At 30.1% G+C, this 20,605-nt stretch overlaps 2 protein-coding genes across 2 annotated transcripts in view; one reads left to right on the forward strand and one right to left on the reverse strand.

Annotated features, from left to right (window-relative positions):
* The window catches only part of meigo (Solute carrier family 35 member B1 homolog meigo), a 29,951-nt gene extending 14,285 nt beyond the window's left edge, over positions 1 to 15,666 (forward strand). The window contains exons 3-8 of the mRNA XM_067273711.1: positions 4,073 to 4,203; positions 7,198 to 7,389; positions 10,205 to 10,331; positions 10,411 to 10,517; positions 10,604 to 10,757; positions 15,462 to 15,666. Of these exons, the coding sequence (XP_067129812.1) occupies positions 4,073 to 4,203; positions 7,198 to 7,389; positions 10,205 to 10,331; positions 10,411 to 10,517; positions 10,604 to 10,757; positions 15,462 to 15,505 (755 nt within the window). The 3' untranslated portion in view covers positions 15,506 to 15,666. The remainder of the gene's footprint in view (positions 1 to 4,072; positions 4,204 to 7,197; positions 7,390 to 10,204; positions 10,332 to 10,410; positions 10,518 to 10,603; positions 10,758 to 15,461) is intronic.
* Positions 15,667 to 15,697: 31 nt separating this feature from the next.
* Positions 15,698 to 20,145, reverse strand: LOC136978068 (uncharacterized). Its single transcript, XM_067273712.1, has 2 exons — positions 19,998 to 20,145; positions 15,698 to 16,788 (listed from the first exon to the last, which is right to left on the reverse strand). The coding sequence occupies exons 1-2, from the start codon at positions 20,037 to 20,039 to the stop codon at positions 16,189 to 16,191; spliced, it is 642 nt and encodes a 213-aa protein (XP_067129813.1). The 5' UTR covers positions 20,040 to 20,145; the 3' UTR covers positions 15,698 to 16,188.
* Positions 20,146 to 20,605: the final 460 nt, after the last annotated feature.

The following is a 20,605-nucleotide window of genomic DNA, read 5'->3' on the forward strand; positions in this document are numbered from 1 at the left end:
GCAATTTTTGCAAACATTCGCACTAATTCAGGCATACGGGTAATGACCATGACTATTTACAAAAACATCCTATGGGCTATTCCATTTTGTGCACATACCCTACTCTCTTCTAGTAAATAATTATGGTTTCTCTCTCTTTTTTTTAATGGCTTTAATTTATATAAATTTCAATCTGATTTTTTTGTATCTGTCCTATAAGACGACCCCAGATTTTCGGGGCCATTTTTTATGGTTCAACTATCGTCTTATCCACCGAGATATACGGTATTTATTAATATTTTGTGTAACGTGGGCCATGAGTTGCCCACCCATGATGTAAAGTAGGCCATAGATGAAATTCTGATTCTGGTTGGCTGTGTTTTATATTTTTCAATGTTTATTTATAAAATGATTCAAAACTTGGGATACAAACTTTTAGGGGAAGCAAAGAATGTAAAAATAAACTATATTTACATAAGAATGTATGATCAGAAAAGCCATTTTATGTACTAGAGGGCCCAATAAATATTTTTTTCATTGTTTATGGTCTTGTCATTATGGCATCTTAGTATATCCTCTAGTACATTAGGATGGTGTTTCCAATCATACATTCCTATATGAATAAGGTTTGTTTTTATGTTCTCTGCCTCCCCAAAAGTTTAACCTGAGTTCTGGATCAGATGCTGAGTTTACTCTATGTTGAAGAAAGACTAAATTGGATGGAGAGGATTAATCATCTTTTAGATAATGCTGGTTATTTGTTTGTTTTCCATTTTGAGTCCTTTAGTCTTTAGAGAATTTTTGGGTGAAGTTCATTCAAGTTTATTCTTGATATTTTGTTAAATGAAGGTAGAAACTTATAAAAAATAGGGTTAGACTATGAATTTGGTTTTTGTTGGAATCTACAGTAATATTTATTAATTACATTAAATTTTAGAGTTAAATCCTTGGAAATACTAAAGCAGTTAAATGTAAATGGATAGAGAATCCTATATGCAATATCAATTCTTCTTCCATATCTTTACAAACAAGACAATGAGATATTATTAAAAATATTAACATTCATTATATGTGAAGTTATGTAATGTGTTTTTACCTTTAAGAGAAAAAAAGTTTTTGAAGTTTACTTTGATATTAAAATAATTTATACTTGTAAATCTCATTATTTAATATTTGTATTAAAGAAAATTTTTTTCAACAGGCAGTTAAATTGTTTTGCCCCTCTTGTAAGTAGCTTTGCTTAAGGATCAATAAAATATTCATTGATTGATTGATAATACCAGAAATTGTTGATTTGCTAATTTTTAGGTATGATTTACATTTGACACAAAGGGTGTGAAATGTAACAAAGCAAAGAGGGCTATTGACAAAATGTGAGTGTGGGAACGCCGGGAGGTAGGAGGGAGTCGTACCTCTTTTTTGTCGGCGAACAGGTCGGCAAGACCCACCCCACTGTCAAGGATGGCTAAATTTGTATGATATCCCGACTTGTCGGGATCGAATAATTGATTGTCAGGTCGAGTGGAGGAAGTGTGTGGGTTCGTCGATAAGTTCAAGGTGATATTCGAAGTAACGGAACCATGAGGAAAACAAATAACGATTTATTTAGACGGTAAACAGATACAAAAGATCTAACGCGTTCCGTTTCTAATCGCGAGAGAGAGAGTTCACAAATGCGGGGGGATCATACCTCTTCCTAGGATTAGTCAAAGAATTAGCTGTAATCGTAGAGTTAATCGTCTCTGTTCTCCGGTCGTGGAGAGAAGCGGGAGGATCGGGGCGGCAGCTCTTCGGCGGCGGGCTTCGGTGACTTCGTGTCTCGGCCCTTGCTTCTCAGGACGGATTCTACAGGTTGGGTGTCTTGTGCGGACCTTCAGCGACCCCGTTCTCAGCTTTTTCCCCCCTTATATACTCCAAGTCTTGTCCGCTACAATCACCAATCACGACGGAGGGTGATGAGTCGAGCTTCGTGACTCAGTGGTGGGATCTGGAGAGGAGGGAAGCGAGTTTGACGGCGGAAGGCTGCACATCCTTTGACTTGTGATTGTTATCTTTGATTTTGATTGTTATCTCCCGAGGGGATTTGAAACAATGAAATTTTAAAATCGGACCGGCTTAATTCGGTCCTCGCAGAGTGTTCGTGACCTCACGAGGCAAGTTAAAAATTTTTGTGTCAGCCAATGGGAGTACATGACAGCTAGAGTATGTTGGCAAATGCAAACCAATGAAATCAACAATTTCATCTTAGAGTTCTTGACTTGGATCAGGAAAAAAATGGCATCCAATAATTAAAAAGATCCATATACTGATATATAATTAACTGAAATATAGTGATGTATAATTAAATTTTGATAAGCCATCATCACACCGTAAACAAAAAGAACATTAATGTGGTAACTGCATTATATATATATATATATATAAATTTTTAAATGCCATCTATTGGTAAAAGTACAAAACTACAATTTGCAACCATGCTTACCACTGCTTACAGTGTAAATAAAGCTTACTTTGCTTGCTTGCCTCATTTGCTTTTGTGTCCAGTGTAAATCACACTTTAGTTCTAAAGGTATTTGACACAAGGACTTTTCCTCTCCATAAAAGTTTCCAATTACTTATCTAATATCTCAGCTTACTGCATTTCTTATTGCCATTTGTTTTTTAATAATTTACATTTTGAAAATATTGCTACTGATGTGTAATTTGAAAATTATAAGTAGATTATATCCAATATTTTAGTAAGTAGAAATGTTCCATTGTTTTTAATGGTGTCAAAGATTTTTTCTGTAAATGTTGGAGGTGTTTGAAGTTTTTGTCATTTATGATTTCTTTAAATATTTATTTGTTTCTTTAATAATTTATGCAAACATTTGTACTTTTATCATGTTACTTATTTTTAATTCGATATTAGTTTAGCAAAGAATAATTTTTGTAATCATATATTTTTTATTTTGCTATATTTAAAATAAAATGCTACTAATAATCAATAGATCTCCAAGGTATTTTTTGTTTGGATTGTATATATTAAAAAATCAAAGTCAGGAAATTATTGTTAGTCCAAATGTAGAAACAAGGTCTTAATTACAGATTAAATTATTTTATATCACCTAATCTTTGCTTTAAACAAGCTAACTAGCCCATGTTAAATCTATTGTAAATTAATGATTTAATTTAGAATAGATTTTAGTTTAGATTTATCTCTGCTATAAGATTCATTTCTATAAGTGAATCATTCATATATAGATTTAAGTTGTCATAAAATAATTTAAATCCAAACTTTTATTATTATTATACCACTATCATTGTCATTTATCAACAACACATCTGTAATACCCCTTTATATTACACATTTATAATGCACACAATGCTATAATTTGTAATTATTTTTTTTAAATTAAAGAATAAAGTAACAATAATTTTGAATACAGTAGTTAAATTTAAAAAAAAATTTTAACTGAATTATATAAATGCAAACCAATCTATACAGTTTTTCACATCTCAAATGATTTTTAGCCTATTAATCTTGGATTTTAAAATAGAAAAAAGTTTAATGCATTATTGAGATTTCAGTTTCAAGTGGTTGAAATTTCTTAAAATAGTCATATTTAATGAATAAAAATATTTAATAATTTGAGCACACATTTAAAAACACAAAAATTGATTAACACCAAAAGTAACAATAACAACCTGCAACTGACTCTTCAACCAGCTGCATGTGACCAAAAACAGACAGATGCTAACAAATATGATGACCAACAACTGGTAATGACTATTCATTTAGTGACGGTGTGAATACCTTCATTAAAAATTCATAGTGTAATGTTATGTTGGTCTTATGATAGTTGGTAGTCTATCCCCAACCAGCTGGATAGTGTGAGTTAGCCATAATTCTTAACAGAAAGTTTTAATTTATTACATATATAATAAATTTGAACAACATACTTAATATTATTACTGATACTGCATGTATGTATAATTGCATTGTGATAAGAAAGAATAATCACATTATTTCTCTCTATATAAGCCTGAATTATTTAATTATCAGTGAATTAAATTGAATATTTAAAAATTAATGCTTCTTTATTTAATATAGTGTTGTCTACATTCATGAAACAAGGAGCTGATACAACAACAAACAAATATTATGCGTCATGTGCATTTTCCTATTTAGGTGCAATGGTAGCAAGTAATATGGCTTTACAACATATTAATTATCCAACTCAGGTAATTATAATTTTAAAAGAACTTGAAAAAACTTTATGATTGAAATTTCAATTAAAAAAGTTACTATTGTGCAATATTATATTATATACTAATTTTATCCATTTATTCTAGTTGTATTTTTTAAAATTTCAGCACTAAGACTTCAGAGAGACTGCATGAAATACCTTATTTTTCTGTTCATTGTTAATAACTATTTATATTAAAAAATTATTATTATTATTATTTAGACACCCAGAATTGTCTATGCTTATAATTTATGTATCTGTATTTAACCTTGTAAAAATGAAACTTTATTTTTTGAATTTGTTTCAAGTACTCTTATCACATTTTAAGCTATTAAGATATGATAGTGTTAGTTGATTTCTTATGAACATAATTGTTGTACTTACTAGTAAACAGATAACATTAAAAGGATATGTAACTTAATATATAAACATAAATCTATTTAGAAGAAGAAATCTGAGGGATAAATTTAGTTCTGCTCTGAGATCAAATGTATTTTTAGAGCTTGTTTTATATGGTTATATAGTGCTTGTAGCAGAATTTAGAGTATTAAATAATAATTAAGAATGCAATTAGTAGATAGCATAATATTTATATATAATACTTTTTTTATAGATAACAATATATATAAGTGTCAGAGAAATCAATTTTTAGTTTTTGTGTGCATCTTATTTACAGATTAAGAGCATATAAGAGGGCATTTACAGCTTAAAATGTTGCCAAACTAAAACATTACTAGAAACATTTGGCATTGAAACCTAAAAATTGACTTTTTTAACTGCATTTAGATTTAGATTGCAGTTTTTGCTCTACAGTGAAATTTACATTTCTGACTTAAAGTATCTTTTCATACATTGCATCATATCTGTGTGTTTATATTATATTAACAGAATAATATAATAATTTTACTCCACCCAATATTTTTGATATAAATTTTTCATATGAATGATATAAAATATAATAAAACTGTGCATTTGAAATTAATTTAGAATAGTTTCTCTATTTTAATATTTCATTGAAATTATTTACACAAATATTTTGTAAATTGCAAATGATTTTTACAAAGTTAATTTTAAATATTAAGTTAATTCAATTCCAAAAGAAGCAAAATAAAACTTATTAAATTTTAATAAGATTCTTACCAATAGACAGTCAATCTGATTTAGAAATATATTCAATATTATTCCATTCAAGGATATTGATACTTCTGGAAATATAACACACAGAAAATATTAGTCCATCTTTTTGTCTATTTCTCCCCTCTTTTCTGTTATCTTACTTAAAATTTTCCCAAATTTTCATCACACGTTGAACATCAAACATTTATTTTAAATTCATTCTAATATCACAGGATACATGTATATGAAGTGAATATTCTGATCTCAAATCTTTGTATAGAATTAGTTAAGGAAGATTGGAAAAGCTTTGGTAAAAGGAGAGAGGAACTGTTATTTTGGTCATGCTTTATTTCCAGAGGCCTTTGGTTTCTGGATCTATAGTTTTGAGCAATATGTATATCTATAGTTGAAAATTTATACAAGAAATTTAAAGAAATCCATTCTAAAAGTAATTTCAGATGCAGATTGTTTCATGCATCTTGGCTGGGCAATGCATGGTACTTGGTTAAGGTCAGGAAGTTTTTAAAAGTTCAAGAGCTTATTTTTGGTATGTACAGTGACCCTGTCATAGATCTATAGAATCTATACAATTCACTAAATATATAGAGCAGTATCTGCTACTGTGCATTTTTGCAACCTGGCTAAAATTTGGTTGTATTACATTCATTGACAAAAAAGTTATGCACCCAGATAAATTGTTCGATTGCTACAAAACTCTGCATGCAGCATGTCTCAGATATCACCATATGCATCCAGGCAAGAGAAAGTTCTGTATGGTATTAAAGGTTTCTTTAAATTGTACAGTTGTTCCATAGGAAATTATCCCATTGCTATTATAATATATTGTAATCACTCACTACCATTCTTATTATATTCATACTAATAAAGTTTCATTTGATTCTAATTCTTCCTTTTTGGTATGTATCTTTTTGTCAGTGAGTATATATATTCATTATATGTCATTCGTAGAGAACAATTTAGATATATTTTTGTAAGTGGAGTAAAATTAAATATATAGATCAATTATGTACAGTCAAACCTGTTTTTATGCGCTCTTTTTATGTGAGATTTTTTTGTGCGATTTTTTTAATGCGAATTTTTAATTTGTGCAGTATAGTTGGCGACTAGTCTCGTGCGATTCGTCATGTCTCACGTTGACTTATTATAGCTAAATAAACTTATTATAGCATAAATGCACTTATTATGGTAATATTATTGCATAAATATGCGAAAAATGAAATAATTTACTTTTTAAGTCAACAAAACACCACCTGGACAAAAATATGTAAAACAGACGATAGACCAGACGATGCAGTCAAGTGCTGACATCTGTTGTCAATAAATTCTATTTCGTACGGTTTTGAGTTATTTTCTATGTGAGACTTTTTTTATGCGGTCCCTGTTGACCGCATAAAAAAATTATTTTTTTAATTGTTTTGCGAAAACTATTATTTACAGCCATTCGTGAAGTTTCGTGAGATTTTTTTTAATGCGGTCCCTATCCCCCGCATAAAAACAGGTTTGACTGTATTAATCAGTTTATTAAATATCACCCAAAACTGTAAATGATATTGAATATTGTATGACTGTATGAATTTTGAATGATTTTTCTATATAATTGTTATTCAAATTTATAATTGTTTTAAGAATTGGAATCAGTGATTGATTAATCAATTGAATGATTTGTCATACATTTGGTTTAGATACAATTTTATTTTCCAATATAAGTCTACAGCTACTTACAATTGTTTTGTCTGACTAAATAATTTTACATAATTAAAAACTGAAGATATATTACTTAAAATGATCTTAAAACTTATGAAAGAAAATATATAGTAATCACTTTCTAATATTTAATTTATTTTTTATCTAGGTAGTAGGTAAATCATGTAAGCCAATACCTGTCATGATATTGGGTGTGTTAATAGGAAGAAAGCAATATCCATTGGTGAAATATTTGTTTGTCCTCATGATTGTAATTGGAGTAGGATTATTTATGTATAAAGATCGTCCACCCACAACCATTCACTCAGAATCATTAATAGGCATGGGAGAAATACTCTTAGTAAGTGGTAATTAATCTTTTTCCAAATTGTTTTAGTACATAACAACATTCTACAACAATATAATCCTATTTGATGATTTGCTTTTGTTATAAAAAAAATAATATAATGAATTAGGTTAAGATGTAGTCTGCGTAATCTCTAAAGATAACATATACTACCACACACAAATTAACAGACAGTTCAGGCTGCAAACACTTTCGTGAAAGATTTTTACATTCAGATAACAAACATCTCACAGAACAAACAAAAGAAGTGATGCTGTGTTTAAGATTGTAAAATTATATTTCACTGGCATCTATGAATGGTTTATGGCAGACATGGGCAAATGCAGCTCCGAGAGCCGCTTGCGGCTCTTTTTGAGTTACATGCAGCTCTTGCTAAAAGTGTTCATTTCTGTTTTTTATTATTTTTACAATTTTATTTTTATAATTTTGTGAAAATATGTTTGTTAAAAAAATTCAATATTTGTTTTATATTATATTTATATTATATAACAAAATCACACGCCTTACCATACTATCCGCCACAACAGTGCAGAACTGCGGCTCCTATGCATTTCGGAAAACCTACATTTCGGCTCCCACTGAACTCTTGTTTGCCCACCTCTGGTTTATGGAATGAGACTTTCACAGTTGTATACATAACTTTTTAGCACTAGTTGATTTCTGTTTTCTGAATTTTTGTAAGTGCTTTTCTGAACTTTTTATTTAAAAAAAAAAAAAAAAAGATATTATGGAGCCAAAACAGAATGGAGTGCCAAGAACTGTGTTCACTATAGAAACTAAGCAACAGATAGCCAAGGTAGAGAATGGGCAAAAGATGCAGTATGGCTTCAAACAGGTCTAAAGTAGGCACAATCTTAGCTAAGAAAGATATACCATATTTACTCAGGTATAAGATGAGGTGTTACTTTTAAAGATCAAAATAGAGAAAATTAGATTTATTAATATAATTCTAATTTTATTTCGTTTAATCACAAATAGAATATTATCAAATGCATGTAAATGTACACATTGTGCTGCAAAAATTAATGGCATTTTAATCTTTAAGAAAAATTTTGTAAAATTGACAACATAATTTGTTCATGTAAAGCTGGACAATAGGGAACCTTTACTGCCAATTCTAAACCACTCTCCATCAATTACACTTAAGAGTTTCTCCGAATTCTGATCTCTGAATAATCATCTGTTTTCACGCAGGAATGGATTAAAAATTATATCGGGCTCCTGTGTGATTTTGGAATTCAATTTAATAGCTTTGCTTTTCCTAATGCTATTTATCTTTACTCCTGACACAAGAACGATTCAAACGACCCAGATAAAATACTTTTGTTTTTAAACACCAGAAGGTGAGAATCCGGTAAAAAATGCAAATACACAATTCACAAAAATTATTGCAAAATGCAAAGAATCCTTTGCTCTCACATATAGGATGACCTAGGTTTTTGAAGCAGTGAAAAATGAATAAAAACCTCGTCTTATATGCGAGTAAATACAGTAATCAAAAAGACTCAATCAGATAAATGAATAACAAAAATCATATCTGGGAAACAAAGATGTGCCATTCATGAAAAAATGGAGAGATCAATTTTAATTTATTATATATATAATTTCTTACTATGTTCTTACTACTATAATTTTTTATTTATTTTTTGGGGTCTTCAATACGAATTAATCAAATTCCCATAAAAATCTATGGTAAATCAACAATTGGTTAACAAACAATTCAGATAGCGAGCATTGTCTTTGAACAGATTATGTTCATTAACCAATCAACTACTGTATATTTATGTAATATATAGTTTGTGTGTTTTAATTAAATCATAGTTTTAATTTTACAGATTAAAAAACCATTATTAAAGATTAGTCCATTTACTGAACCATTATACTTAATTGATGGGAAAAACAAATTAGTGTATAAAATTGTACTTAACCAAATAATAAACCTGACATATAAGAATTTTATCTTTAGTCATCCACAAAAGTGGTAATACAATTGTGTTACTTAGTTCTATACAAATGTATCTGTTCAATGATATGTATTTTCAATACTCTACAGAAAAAACATCTTTTTACATTTAAAAATGTCTATATTTTACAACATTTGTTTTCTGTATAATGAATTTTTGCAAACTAAATGAATAGAAAAACATTTTTGTTTTATATTAATAAATCATTAAAATTGGTTAAATTTTAATAGCATCAATTAATATCAGTAGATGGTCATTATGAATATAGTGCAGTCAATATCTGTACTATGGTCTGGAGGTCGAAACATCTATGAAGATAGTTGGTTAAATTAAACAACCAAAATCATTTCATTACTAAATAATTTTGCTATATCTTAGATATAATGTTCACAAACTTGGATTTAATTTAATTTTTATTTTTTTGAAAAGTCATCTTTGTATCTAAAAATAGGGATTAATTATACAATAAGCTATTTAATAAAGAAATTGTAATTTCTAACCAAATTTAATAACTGCTACATTATATAGTTAAATGTAAAAAATGAAAATAATGTCACTACAATTTGATGCTTAGTAACTCACTAATTATGCTTTCCTTCACCTTACTTTTGATCTGAATTGCTATAATTTATGTTATAGTAATTCCTTCTTGTTCTTAGGTAAATTATTTAAAAATAACAATATGTACAATGTGATATAATATAGATTAAAAATTTCCAAAATTAATTCATTTCAAATTATTAGAATGTTTAATGATGATTGTGCTTACATTTTGAATAATTTTCTCTGTTACATATCAAGTGGTAAGCAAAAATTTTCACTAAAATTAACTTTTGTTCCCTTAGCTCATCTCGTTATCTCTAGACGGCTTTACTGGTGCAATTCAAGAACGCATGAGAAGTGAACATCATACGAAATCTGGTCACATGATGTACAGTATGAATATGTGGTCAATTTTATTTTCAGGACTAGGTCAGGATGGATTTTAATTTGAATAAAGCAATCATTGACAATAATAAACTGCTATATGAGTTAACTTTTAATTTTACAGCTGTTGTTTTTGCTGGAGAAGTTTGGATGTTCTTACAATTTGTAGAGAAATATCCTTATGTATTGTATAATATGTTGATATTTTCTGTTATGAGTGCATTGGGACAGGTAAGAATATAATTTTCTTACATGAAGATTTCATATAAAAAGTATTTGTCTTAAATTCCACTTAATTTTTATAATTTTATTTGCAGTTATTTATTTTCTTGACTGTTGCTGAATTTGGACCTTTGCCGTGTTCCATTGTCACGACGACTAGGAAATTCTTTACAGTATTAGCCTCAGTTATCATATTTGGTAACAAACTTTCTAACAGACAATGGATGGGAACTGCTTTAGTTTTTGCTGGTAAGAATAAATTTGCTTCCATTTTTAAAATAACTTTTTTTAATTTATCTATAAGTGATAATATTAATAAATGAAACAAAACCTTTAGTAAATCTATGGAGATTGCAATTTATCAGCAAAACAAGGTTATATAGATTTATTTTAGAAAATCGTTTCAATAGGAAATTTAATTTCACAGAGAGATTTTCTAATTGTGTTGTTGCTGCTGTACAAATTATAGAACAAATGGAAACATATTCATGCAGAAATGTAGAAAATAGTCAGATAAAACAATGGAAGAAAGAAAGATTACTCAGATCATACACATCTCTTTTTCCTTGATAGATTATGCAGATCTGTCTTGTTTCCAAGCTCTCTTGAAAGTTTTCTGTGTACTAAATATGTGCCTTTTATTATTTGTCCACATTGTATATTATAGTGGTTTCAGCATGGAAATATAATATTAAATAGTTTCAGGAACTATCTTTAATACTCTAGTCACCCATTTATAGTGAAATTGGTCCAAAATAGACTTATCTACCCAAGCCACCTGTTTATAGACATACGATCTATTACTTATGACATTATCAAAACGGTATAACCAGAGAGCTTTTAAACTCAGCCTTAAGTTGTGAAGACTATATATGTTAGTGTAATTTCTGATATTAATAATAATAATAATAATAAATATTGAAGTCAAAATTACTGTTGTAATAAATTTGGAAAAAAAAAAATACTAATTGATGAAAAACAATTTCTTTTTAGTTAAGTTTGGATTGGTTTATCATCATTTTAAAGGAGTGGAAAATAAAAATATTCTCAATCTCCCTCAATTAAAAACAATGACACAAATTCAAATTTTATTATCTGAAAACTGAATTTAATAAATAATTATTAAATTCAATTTCAGTCTAATATTAAATTCAATAACAGTCTTTGAAATAGCCTGTTTTATTTGAAACAGAATATTTCATTTGCTTGTGTACACAACTGTATTAAAGCTGCCATACCAGGCAATGAACCCAGTCTTGAGAACAGAAACTAGTAAATATATTAACATTACAATATATTATTACATTCATTGTCACATTCTTTTCAGTTATGGTGACAAGTCTGTAACATACAAACACTGTAGATTACTATTTATATTTGTAGTTCTGTACTTACTGATAAAGCATTGATTATGTGAAATGATGTAAAATTTGCACCTTGTGATGGAAAGTCAATGCCCAGCTCATGAAAAATGAGAAAAGTTGGTCATATGGACATATTGCCTATCAGTAGGCAGGCATTTGAATTGTTCCCAGAAGGAAAAACTTAAAGCATGATGGAGAAAGTCTTGATGTGGAAGGCTCTTTCATGATTTGACAAATACAGGCTCAATTTTGATAGTCAAATGAATAGTTTTATTTGCAGAAACAAGTTGACAAGGGGCAAGTGGAGCCCTGCTATGTTTATCCAATTGCAGCTCTGCACAAACCATTAAAATTGACAAATTGCTCTAAGAAAATTTGAATTCAAATGCAATTTCAGTAGACATGCATATACCAGCAAAAATCATGTCACTATAGTAAAATCAATATTTTCAGAAACAAGACTGATAAAACTAAACTTAAATGGTAAGATTTATCAATGGTGAACAAAAACAAGTAACCGAGTGTATTGCATTTTGCAATAAACTTGAGTTAATTTTAATCCAGGCTAAAGCAACCAAACTAATTGAATCAAAACTCAAAATTATTATAAAATTATATCTTAGATATAATAACATTATTACAAGTTCAGACATGCACCATTCGTTAAAATTGGCATATTTAATTCAAACATTTGCAAAATTGGATAAGTTTTTGTGTTGCAAAGTTTATATTTCTGATCCAGAACTGAGAAAATTATTAGCAGATGACAATCTTTTCTTTTATTGTCATTTTATAACTTGATAAATCTGCTTAGTTTTAAGTAAAAGTCAATTGTTTTTGATGTGTTACAGTAACCAATTTATAATTTTTAAATTTGATTTTCTTGACTGCAATTAAATTGAATTACTTCTAATATCATTGCTCATCCTAATATTGACATTTCATTTCCTCTAACATTTTTGATGGGTACAATAATAGATAGTCTTATCTAGTATTATCACTTTTCTTGAGTTTAATATTTGAGATTAGGTTAATATCCAAAGTATCTAGAATATCCCAAATAGCTCACCAACTGCTATAAGCTGGATTGTTTAATCAACGCTCTGAAAACCTTATTTTAATACCAGCAGGAGTTTAATCTTTCATGTGGATGTGGACAAATGTTTTGACCTAATTATAGGTCTGCTTCAGGTCTTCAAAATCCAAAACAGAATGAAAAGTTTAAGAACAATATAAAATTTCAAATTTTGGAATGTATGACAGTGAAATTCAAAATTGTGTTCAATGTTCATAGTATAACTACTCCAAATATTTAGTGAATTTAATTATCTTATATAGCTTATTTAGTTAATTTATTTAATAAATATTAACTTGTCTTATTTAGTTTGATATGATTTTTGTTTTTCTTTATTAATATTTCTTAAAATTTAGTAAATTGAACTTCAAACTTTTAACACTTGGTTTTTTAGGTACCCTTATTTGCTAATCTATTGTAGTTCAGATAATTGTTATTCTTAATTACTGAAAATTTTTTTATTTAAGAAAACATTGAATTTAATCTGTTCTTCTGTCACAAATTAAACCAGAGGTGTTGTCTGTATGCTGTGACAATACAAGATGTACAACTTTTTGTTCATTTTGAAGTTCAAAACACTTTTAAAAACATTAATAAACCACATTTTTACCATCATAAAACCCCTTGCAATACAATTGTCATGCACATGTTAACAAAAATTAAGAATATTTGAATAACTACCTTTCAAGTTATTTAGAAATACCTCTTTGGCTACTTCTAGATCTGTCACTGTGATTGTACAGATGGCACAATATTGGATGTATACATAACATTCAAATTTATTTTTTTATCAATGTAACGTTCAAGATCTGGAATCTCTTAAACATCATCTAGTATTAGAGTATTTGTCCATCTGTAGTCACAACTGTTAGTTTTAGAATATAAATTCCTATATATAAAAACACTGTTACTAGATATTATTTTTGAAGATGTCTACATAAGACCATTTCTACAGAATGCAATATTAGGAAACAAAATACAGTAGACTCCCGTACAACATGGGAAATGTTCTGCATTGTAGGAAATTGTGTTATAGGGGACATACATTATTGAACCAATTTACGCAAGTTCAAACACATCTCTAAATTTTAACTGTTATCGCAACGGGTCAAAGATTTCCCAAACATTTTTCCAAAATTATAGAGGAAAGAAATTATATAGCAGAACAAGTTTATAACATTGATGAATTTGCTTTGTATTGGAAAAAAATGCCTGACAGAACATATATTGCGTGACTTCCGCTTCTGGTTTCAAGGCACCAAAAGACAGGATAACTTTACTTTTGTATTCTAATGTAGCTGGAGAACATATAACTAAGCCAATGTTAATTAATCATACATTAAATCCATGTGTAATGAAAAATGTAGACAAAACAACACTTCCTGTTCACTGGAGAGCTAATAACAAAACAGATTATATATAAAACCAATTTTTAAACATTTTACAACTGTTTTTAATGGAGGTTGAAGATTATTTACAGTGAAAAAATTCCTTTTTAAACTGTTGGCTTTATTGTTCATATATAAACAACTGGTAAGTGTATATTTTTGTTTTTCTAAACAAAAAAATCTGAAACTGAAAAGATTAAATTTATCTTATGTGTTATGCAGGACTGTTTATCGCACTGTATGAGTTGCAAAATTTTCGCCACGTTATAAGAGAGTGCATTATATAGATGTCCACTGTATTGTTTCTCAATACTCAATGCTTTTATTTTCTCAAACATTAATAATACTACTTTAGAGAGAATTTTTACACTAATTCTTTTTTGAGTCAATCATGTTTAAAGCTACATAATGCTTATGTTTGAAGAGTTAGGTTGAGTGTTACTATTTTTCATGCTTGTTACATTTATCTTATTCTTTTCATTTGGCATCCTTTACATTTAGACATAAACTCAAAATAGATAAAGATGAGTAACTCTGACATTCATTACTATCTGTTCATAAAACTGGCAATCCATTGTAAAGCTTGAAATAGGCAATCAAGATTATCTAGTTGTTATAACATTACCGTAGAAAATTTTGGATGAAACACGTAAACACCAAAGGCTTACGTACACTAAAACCTTTTTTTGAATTTTCTCTGCTGAAAAGTGTGTATGCCTAATATATGCCACAACTTTGGATATGGTAAGTTGCTAGTTTAAAAAAAAAAAAAAAAAACAGTAGACTCAAGAGGAGTTGAACTTTGTTTCTCCAAAAAATTCAGTGAAAGATTATAGAAGTGAATATTCTGTTATCTAGTGTGGATCTTGATTTTCCACAAATGATTAGAATCTGAGCATTGGTACTTCTCCAAGCTGAATGATTTAAAAGTAGAATCTGGACACTGATGGTAGATAAACTTGAAGCAAGCCTAATCCTAAAGATATGATTTGGAGCACTGATAGATATGTTACTAAAGTTAATTGCAAGAAATTGTAACTGTTCTGAAGTGTTTTTAAGTTATAATTTTGATTATCTACTTTTCCTACATTTTAAAATATATATTAAATGCCTATATTTTTTACAGGTTTGACTCTAGACAGTATTTATGGAAAGACAAAAAAACATTAATTATTTTCGAAATTAATTTTGGACTGTTTATTTGGAGAAATATAGATTTGATATGTATAGAATTTTTTTAACCTGTAGATTTACATTCGAATCATCAAACAAATTTGTTTGGGATTTATTTATTTTAAAATGTGAATGACGATAAAATTCTTGTTTATGAAGTGAGTTGTTGTTAATATTTAGAAAAATGTATACAGAACTCAAAAGATTTATTTCTTTTCTTAAAAACTATTTCATAATTAAAGAATTTCCAAATTTTATAAACAAACTTTTTAATTTGGAGATTAAGAAAAGAAAAATAAATACTTGCAGCCAGTTTGTTAAATAATAAACTTTTGTTGATTGACTGCAGCTGTGCAGTTAATTTTATTTGGAATGAATCCTTATAAAGGATTTCCAGTTTATTTTTTATGAAAAACTTGTGGTTCTTCCAACTTGTTCTTTACATGTGGGAAGAGAAATTTTTCACATTGGCAGCAGATTAACAACGTATAGTTTTGCAGTAAAATTTGTACACGGTAAAAGATATGGTTAGAATAATTCATTTGCAATTAAATCACAGGACTCCAAACATCCAAATAGGGCTGCCTTACTCAGAAAGGATCTTCACTTTCTAATTTTATTTTTATCCTGCATAAAACCAGGACGAAGGATCGAACTGCCACAAAGAATGCCTACATCGATCATTTCACTACAGTTTCGTAATCTGGAGGTGGTAACTCAAAACTGTTGCACATTGTACCGGCCATCATTCTTTCTTCTTTGAAAAGAGACGGCGAAGGACAATACAACGCCTCTTCGTAGGAAGGTGGCCTGTCCGGCTGGGTAGTCACGGTCTGCATGGCAATGCAATAGTACGGAGGAGGAGTGGTTCCCGTCGCCTCCTCGGGGCGTTCCGGAGAGTAGTTTCCGTATGGCAGAGTAAGCGGCAGAAATCTGCTGGTTATGGCAAAGACGTGATGTTGCTCCAGTTCCCTCCTGCCCGCCCTGTCCGCCAGACGCGCTCTCACCTTCAGCAATGCCGTCAGCACACAAGAAAATATCACCACCAGCAGCACTATGAACAAAACCAGAAGTATTTGACTGGCAGGATCCGTTCCTCTGATGTAGGCAATAAACGGTATTATAAGCGGGAAGAACAAAAGAACACAGCGAAAGATCTTTTTGTGAATGGGTCTGGATGCCTTGTTTTTATCGAATCCCTCTTGTTCCCCATCTTCTTGAGAAGGTGGGCGCTCTGTTTCATCTCCATCGGTTCCAGACCTCCTTCCCGTATCTAATACCTATGGAGAAAACAATCCATAAATTAATATCGCGCGCACACAATTGACGAACAGAAAAGGCAAGCACATGGCTCTCTAATTGCACCTTGCATTAATTTTGTAATCACTTCCGAAAGTTTCACGATCTGTTTTTGAGTTAGTTATATTATTAACTTCATAAAATTTTTGAAAAACTTACCTGTAGTAAGAATGAAAAATCTATTTGCAAAGTCAAATTTTTAGACTTTAAACCTACAGATACAATGTGAAAGAAAAACAGGCAAATTAACAGATGTCCGGATAATCGAAACAACCTTCGAACTATTCGTGCATCCAACAGCGGCAAATCGATAGCACGTTTTTATAGAAACGACAGTGATTTATTTTTGGAACATCAACAAAAGTCAAATAGTAAACACTGGCTATTGATAATTAACGACTTGTTTTTCCCTTCTGTTTAAAGTTGGAGAAGGCAAAATCTTCCAGCTGTTAATTTCCAAAAGTGACATCATCTCTTTGCTCTTTTACTAAAGTTGTACAGTTTGTCGAGAGTTTTTCGTTGTAAACACGTTCGAAACATTTGAAACCTTACGTTAAGTCTATGCGGTTTTTTTTTGTATCCAATTGTTTCACCTTAATTAACACGAAAAAATCGATTAGGATGCAAACTTTCATTTCCCATCCTCCTCACTGTTATAAATAACGTACAAACCACAAAAATAACGGTTTTTACTCTAAGAGAATTTTTTCCGTAGATATAACCCCATTATATTCCGATTTCCAATTTTATGGGCGCGAAAATGAGGGTTTATAACGCGAGTATCCGTTCACGCTATCCTCAGAGACGTTTTTAAGATTCCATCGATAAAAGCTTTAAAGATATCTGCGGAATGGCTATAAAAATTGCTTTTTTTATCGCAAGTTAACCTTTTTTTTTCCGTCTCGATCGAAATGTTTTATAGAAAATTGTTTTTCGAAATTTTCTCTAGAGAGAAAGGATGACAAAAATTGATTTCGGAACTCAAAACTTCACGGTCTCCGGGGAAGAGAAACAAAAAGTCGGGAAAGTGAAACGAACTCCAAAAAATTATTTATATAGAAAAAATATTTCGGGAATTAAATCACTTTTAAAATCAATAAATGCCGTTTTACATTTCTATAACATAAATCCTATGAAATAAAGATTGATGCAAGTGTGATAGCCAAAAACTAATAATTGAGATAATTGGGCTAGTTAATGAACCCGCGACTCAGTAATTTGTTACTAAAACATTAAGTGTGCTGCCATCTTTCCAATAATTAATTAGTCTTTGGCTTCCATTTTTTCTTTGATTTGGTGAGGACACGGGAATTCACAATTTAGATGAAAAATTTAGGAAAATAATAAACTAGTTTATTTCTGGAACCTTTTTTGAATTGTCGACTTTCATTATTCTCTACTTCCTTAACCGTGTTAATTTAATTAATTCGTGCAGCAGACGTTTACAGATTATAATGAGCCAAACACGTGTCCACAAATTAATGTCCGTTTACGTGACTTTAATAATGAAATAATTCGGAAGTTGCACAACAATACGTTTTTCGGTACGGGTTTTTATGCCAGAGTAGAGACGGCGATCTGTGAATGTTTTTGGACCCAAATCTGGAAAAACGGTTTAGAAAGTAGAAAGCAAATTCTGTAAAAACAATTTCTGTAGAGATGATGTCTCTGTTACTGTTCACTATTCCTTTATGTGATAAAGTGCAACGCTCTTAACCTCTACCCCGTTTCCTAAATCCATACACATCCATAAAAACAATTCTATACGAGACACTTTCATCAATAACTAATTTACACGGGCTTAAACGTTTTTACCCTTTACTTGTTTGCACACAAAGACTCAGAAAGAACCAATAAACTATTCTATACAAAGCGCTCTTCTGTGTTTGGATTTCTGATCTCTATCTTCACCACCATTCTAACCGAATTATCGCAGTTCTTGAGAACCGAAGCCGATTATCTAGTATTTGAGATTTTTATAAAGATACGTCGGGATAGACTTTACAAGTATCAATAAATTGTAGAATGAGATTTTAAAATCTGAAAGCGAATTTAATAAAAATGGCCGAAACGACAGAACCCGTGATATATATCGATTAGGCAAACAAATTCGAGAGGATGCTCCTCAGATGCACTCCAGAATGGAAGAGATGATATCTTTTCTAGTGCTTTCGAATCTAGCGAGTAAAAGCTAAAAGTTGTTCTATCCTGTGTAAATTAATCCTTGATCCTGTTGCTATACTGTACTGTAGTACATCCAATCTCTAGCTACAGCTATTATTCAGCTGGTAACAGCAGGAGGTATCATTTCGCATCGTAACAAACTCCAGATGGGCAACGAAAAAAAAAAAGATGAGCTCTCAGAAAATTGGGCAATAATCCCATTTGTATCAATAATTAAATCGTAAACGTAGCGTAAAATTGCGTTTTTACGATGCTGCTGGCTGCAATACCCGTCAAATACCATTTAAAGATGTAGAAGAGAATGTATGATTTTACCTGAAAACTTCAACGAAGAGTACGGAAATAAAATATTTAAAAAGATCGATATAAAAATAACTACTCCCGGAAAACCGTTGAAAATACCTCATCATATATTAAAGACGTCCGCTTGTACATTATTGATTGCTCCTTTTCACTCACTTTTTCTTTAAAATTATTGTAAAGAAACCTTACCAACAATAACAACAGTAAAATTGTGTCTCTGGCCTCCGAATTCGCCATTTTTTCGATTTTTTAATGTCTCGTATATATCAATTAAAATGGCGAAAATGTCGATTTCGAAGCGCTCTAATTGGTTCATTTCGATTGTAATTAAGTAGTAAATGCTATAAGAGCGTTATTACTCGTACGTATAAGATCTTTATACGCGTAAAAATCCCGTAAATCGTTAAATTCGCGCGTATTTTTCACAGTTCTCAGGACGTCCAGTTTGACATTAGCCTACATTCTCGGCTTCTATCGGTTACTAAGACGAATAATGGTGGATAATTATAAAATAACGATCGAATTAGCGCCGAAAATAGCATTCGATTCGAACATTCCTTCTAATTTTAACTGTAAAATATATAAAATGTGACGTAAAAACGAATATTATCTCGTATATAAAATGCTACTTTATGAACATTCTCGAAGCGTTGATCGTAATTGTTATAGCTTATATAATAATTTAAAAAAAAAGAGTTCTTACCGTAGAATCGGGAATGGGAGCGAGAGCAGAAGAGGAAGACATTACTTAGCTCTGCTTTACGCGAAACTGGAAACGAGAGAGAAGGCGCGAGCGTTGTCATGGCGATGCAACCTTCGACGTCACCGTCAATTGACAAGCTCTGACGTAGACGATGTAAAGAAGAAAAACTCCCCCTAAATTTTCTGCTTTAAAACTTTAATTAAGAAATATTAATTAACTCACTAATTAACTTTTATTAATTTACATCGTCCTGGCTTACATTTCTTCATAATTTATTTTTCTTTTGTGTTTTTTTGTTTTTATTAATTAAAGGAAGCAACTAATGAGGAAATGCATGCGATTCCGGTTCGAATTCCGTCCGTAATCAGAATGATGGTTTTAAAGGTTTCGATAATATTTTGTTTCGTATCGATAAATGTAAACTTTTTACCCGTATGAATCGGTTTTTTTTTCAGTTTTAATTACGTGTAAAAAGTTGATACATTTGTCGAGGGTTATTGACCCATTAATCGATTTCGACTGTTACTAGTTACGCGAATCGGAATCGATAAAAGCAAACATTTTACGAATTACGCTGTTGGTTTATTAATTTTTTTTTAAAATTGTAT

The sequence above is a fragment of the Centruroides vittatus genome, unplaced genomic scaffold (genome assembly GCF_030686945.1).
Source record: "Centruroides vittatus isolate TY-2023 unplaced genomic scaffold, ASM3068694v2 contig_487, whole genome shotgun sequence".
NCBI classification, from domain to species: domain Eukaryota; kingdom Metazoa; phylum Arthropoda; class Arachnida; order Scorpiones; family Buthidae; genus Centruroides; species Centruroides vittatus.

Excerpts from the sequence above, each read along its gene's own strand:
- LOC136978068 (XM_067273712.1), bottom strand. The coding sequence starts at position 20,039 with ATGTCTTCCTCTTCTGCTCTCGCTCCCATTCCCGATTCTACG. Across the intron at positions 16,789-19,997 it reads CTCCCATTCCCGATTCTACG|GTATTAGATACGGGAAGGAG; the intron begins GTAAGAACTCTT and ends TTTTCTCCATAG.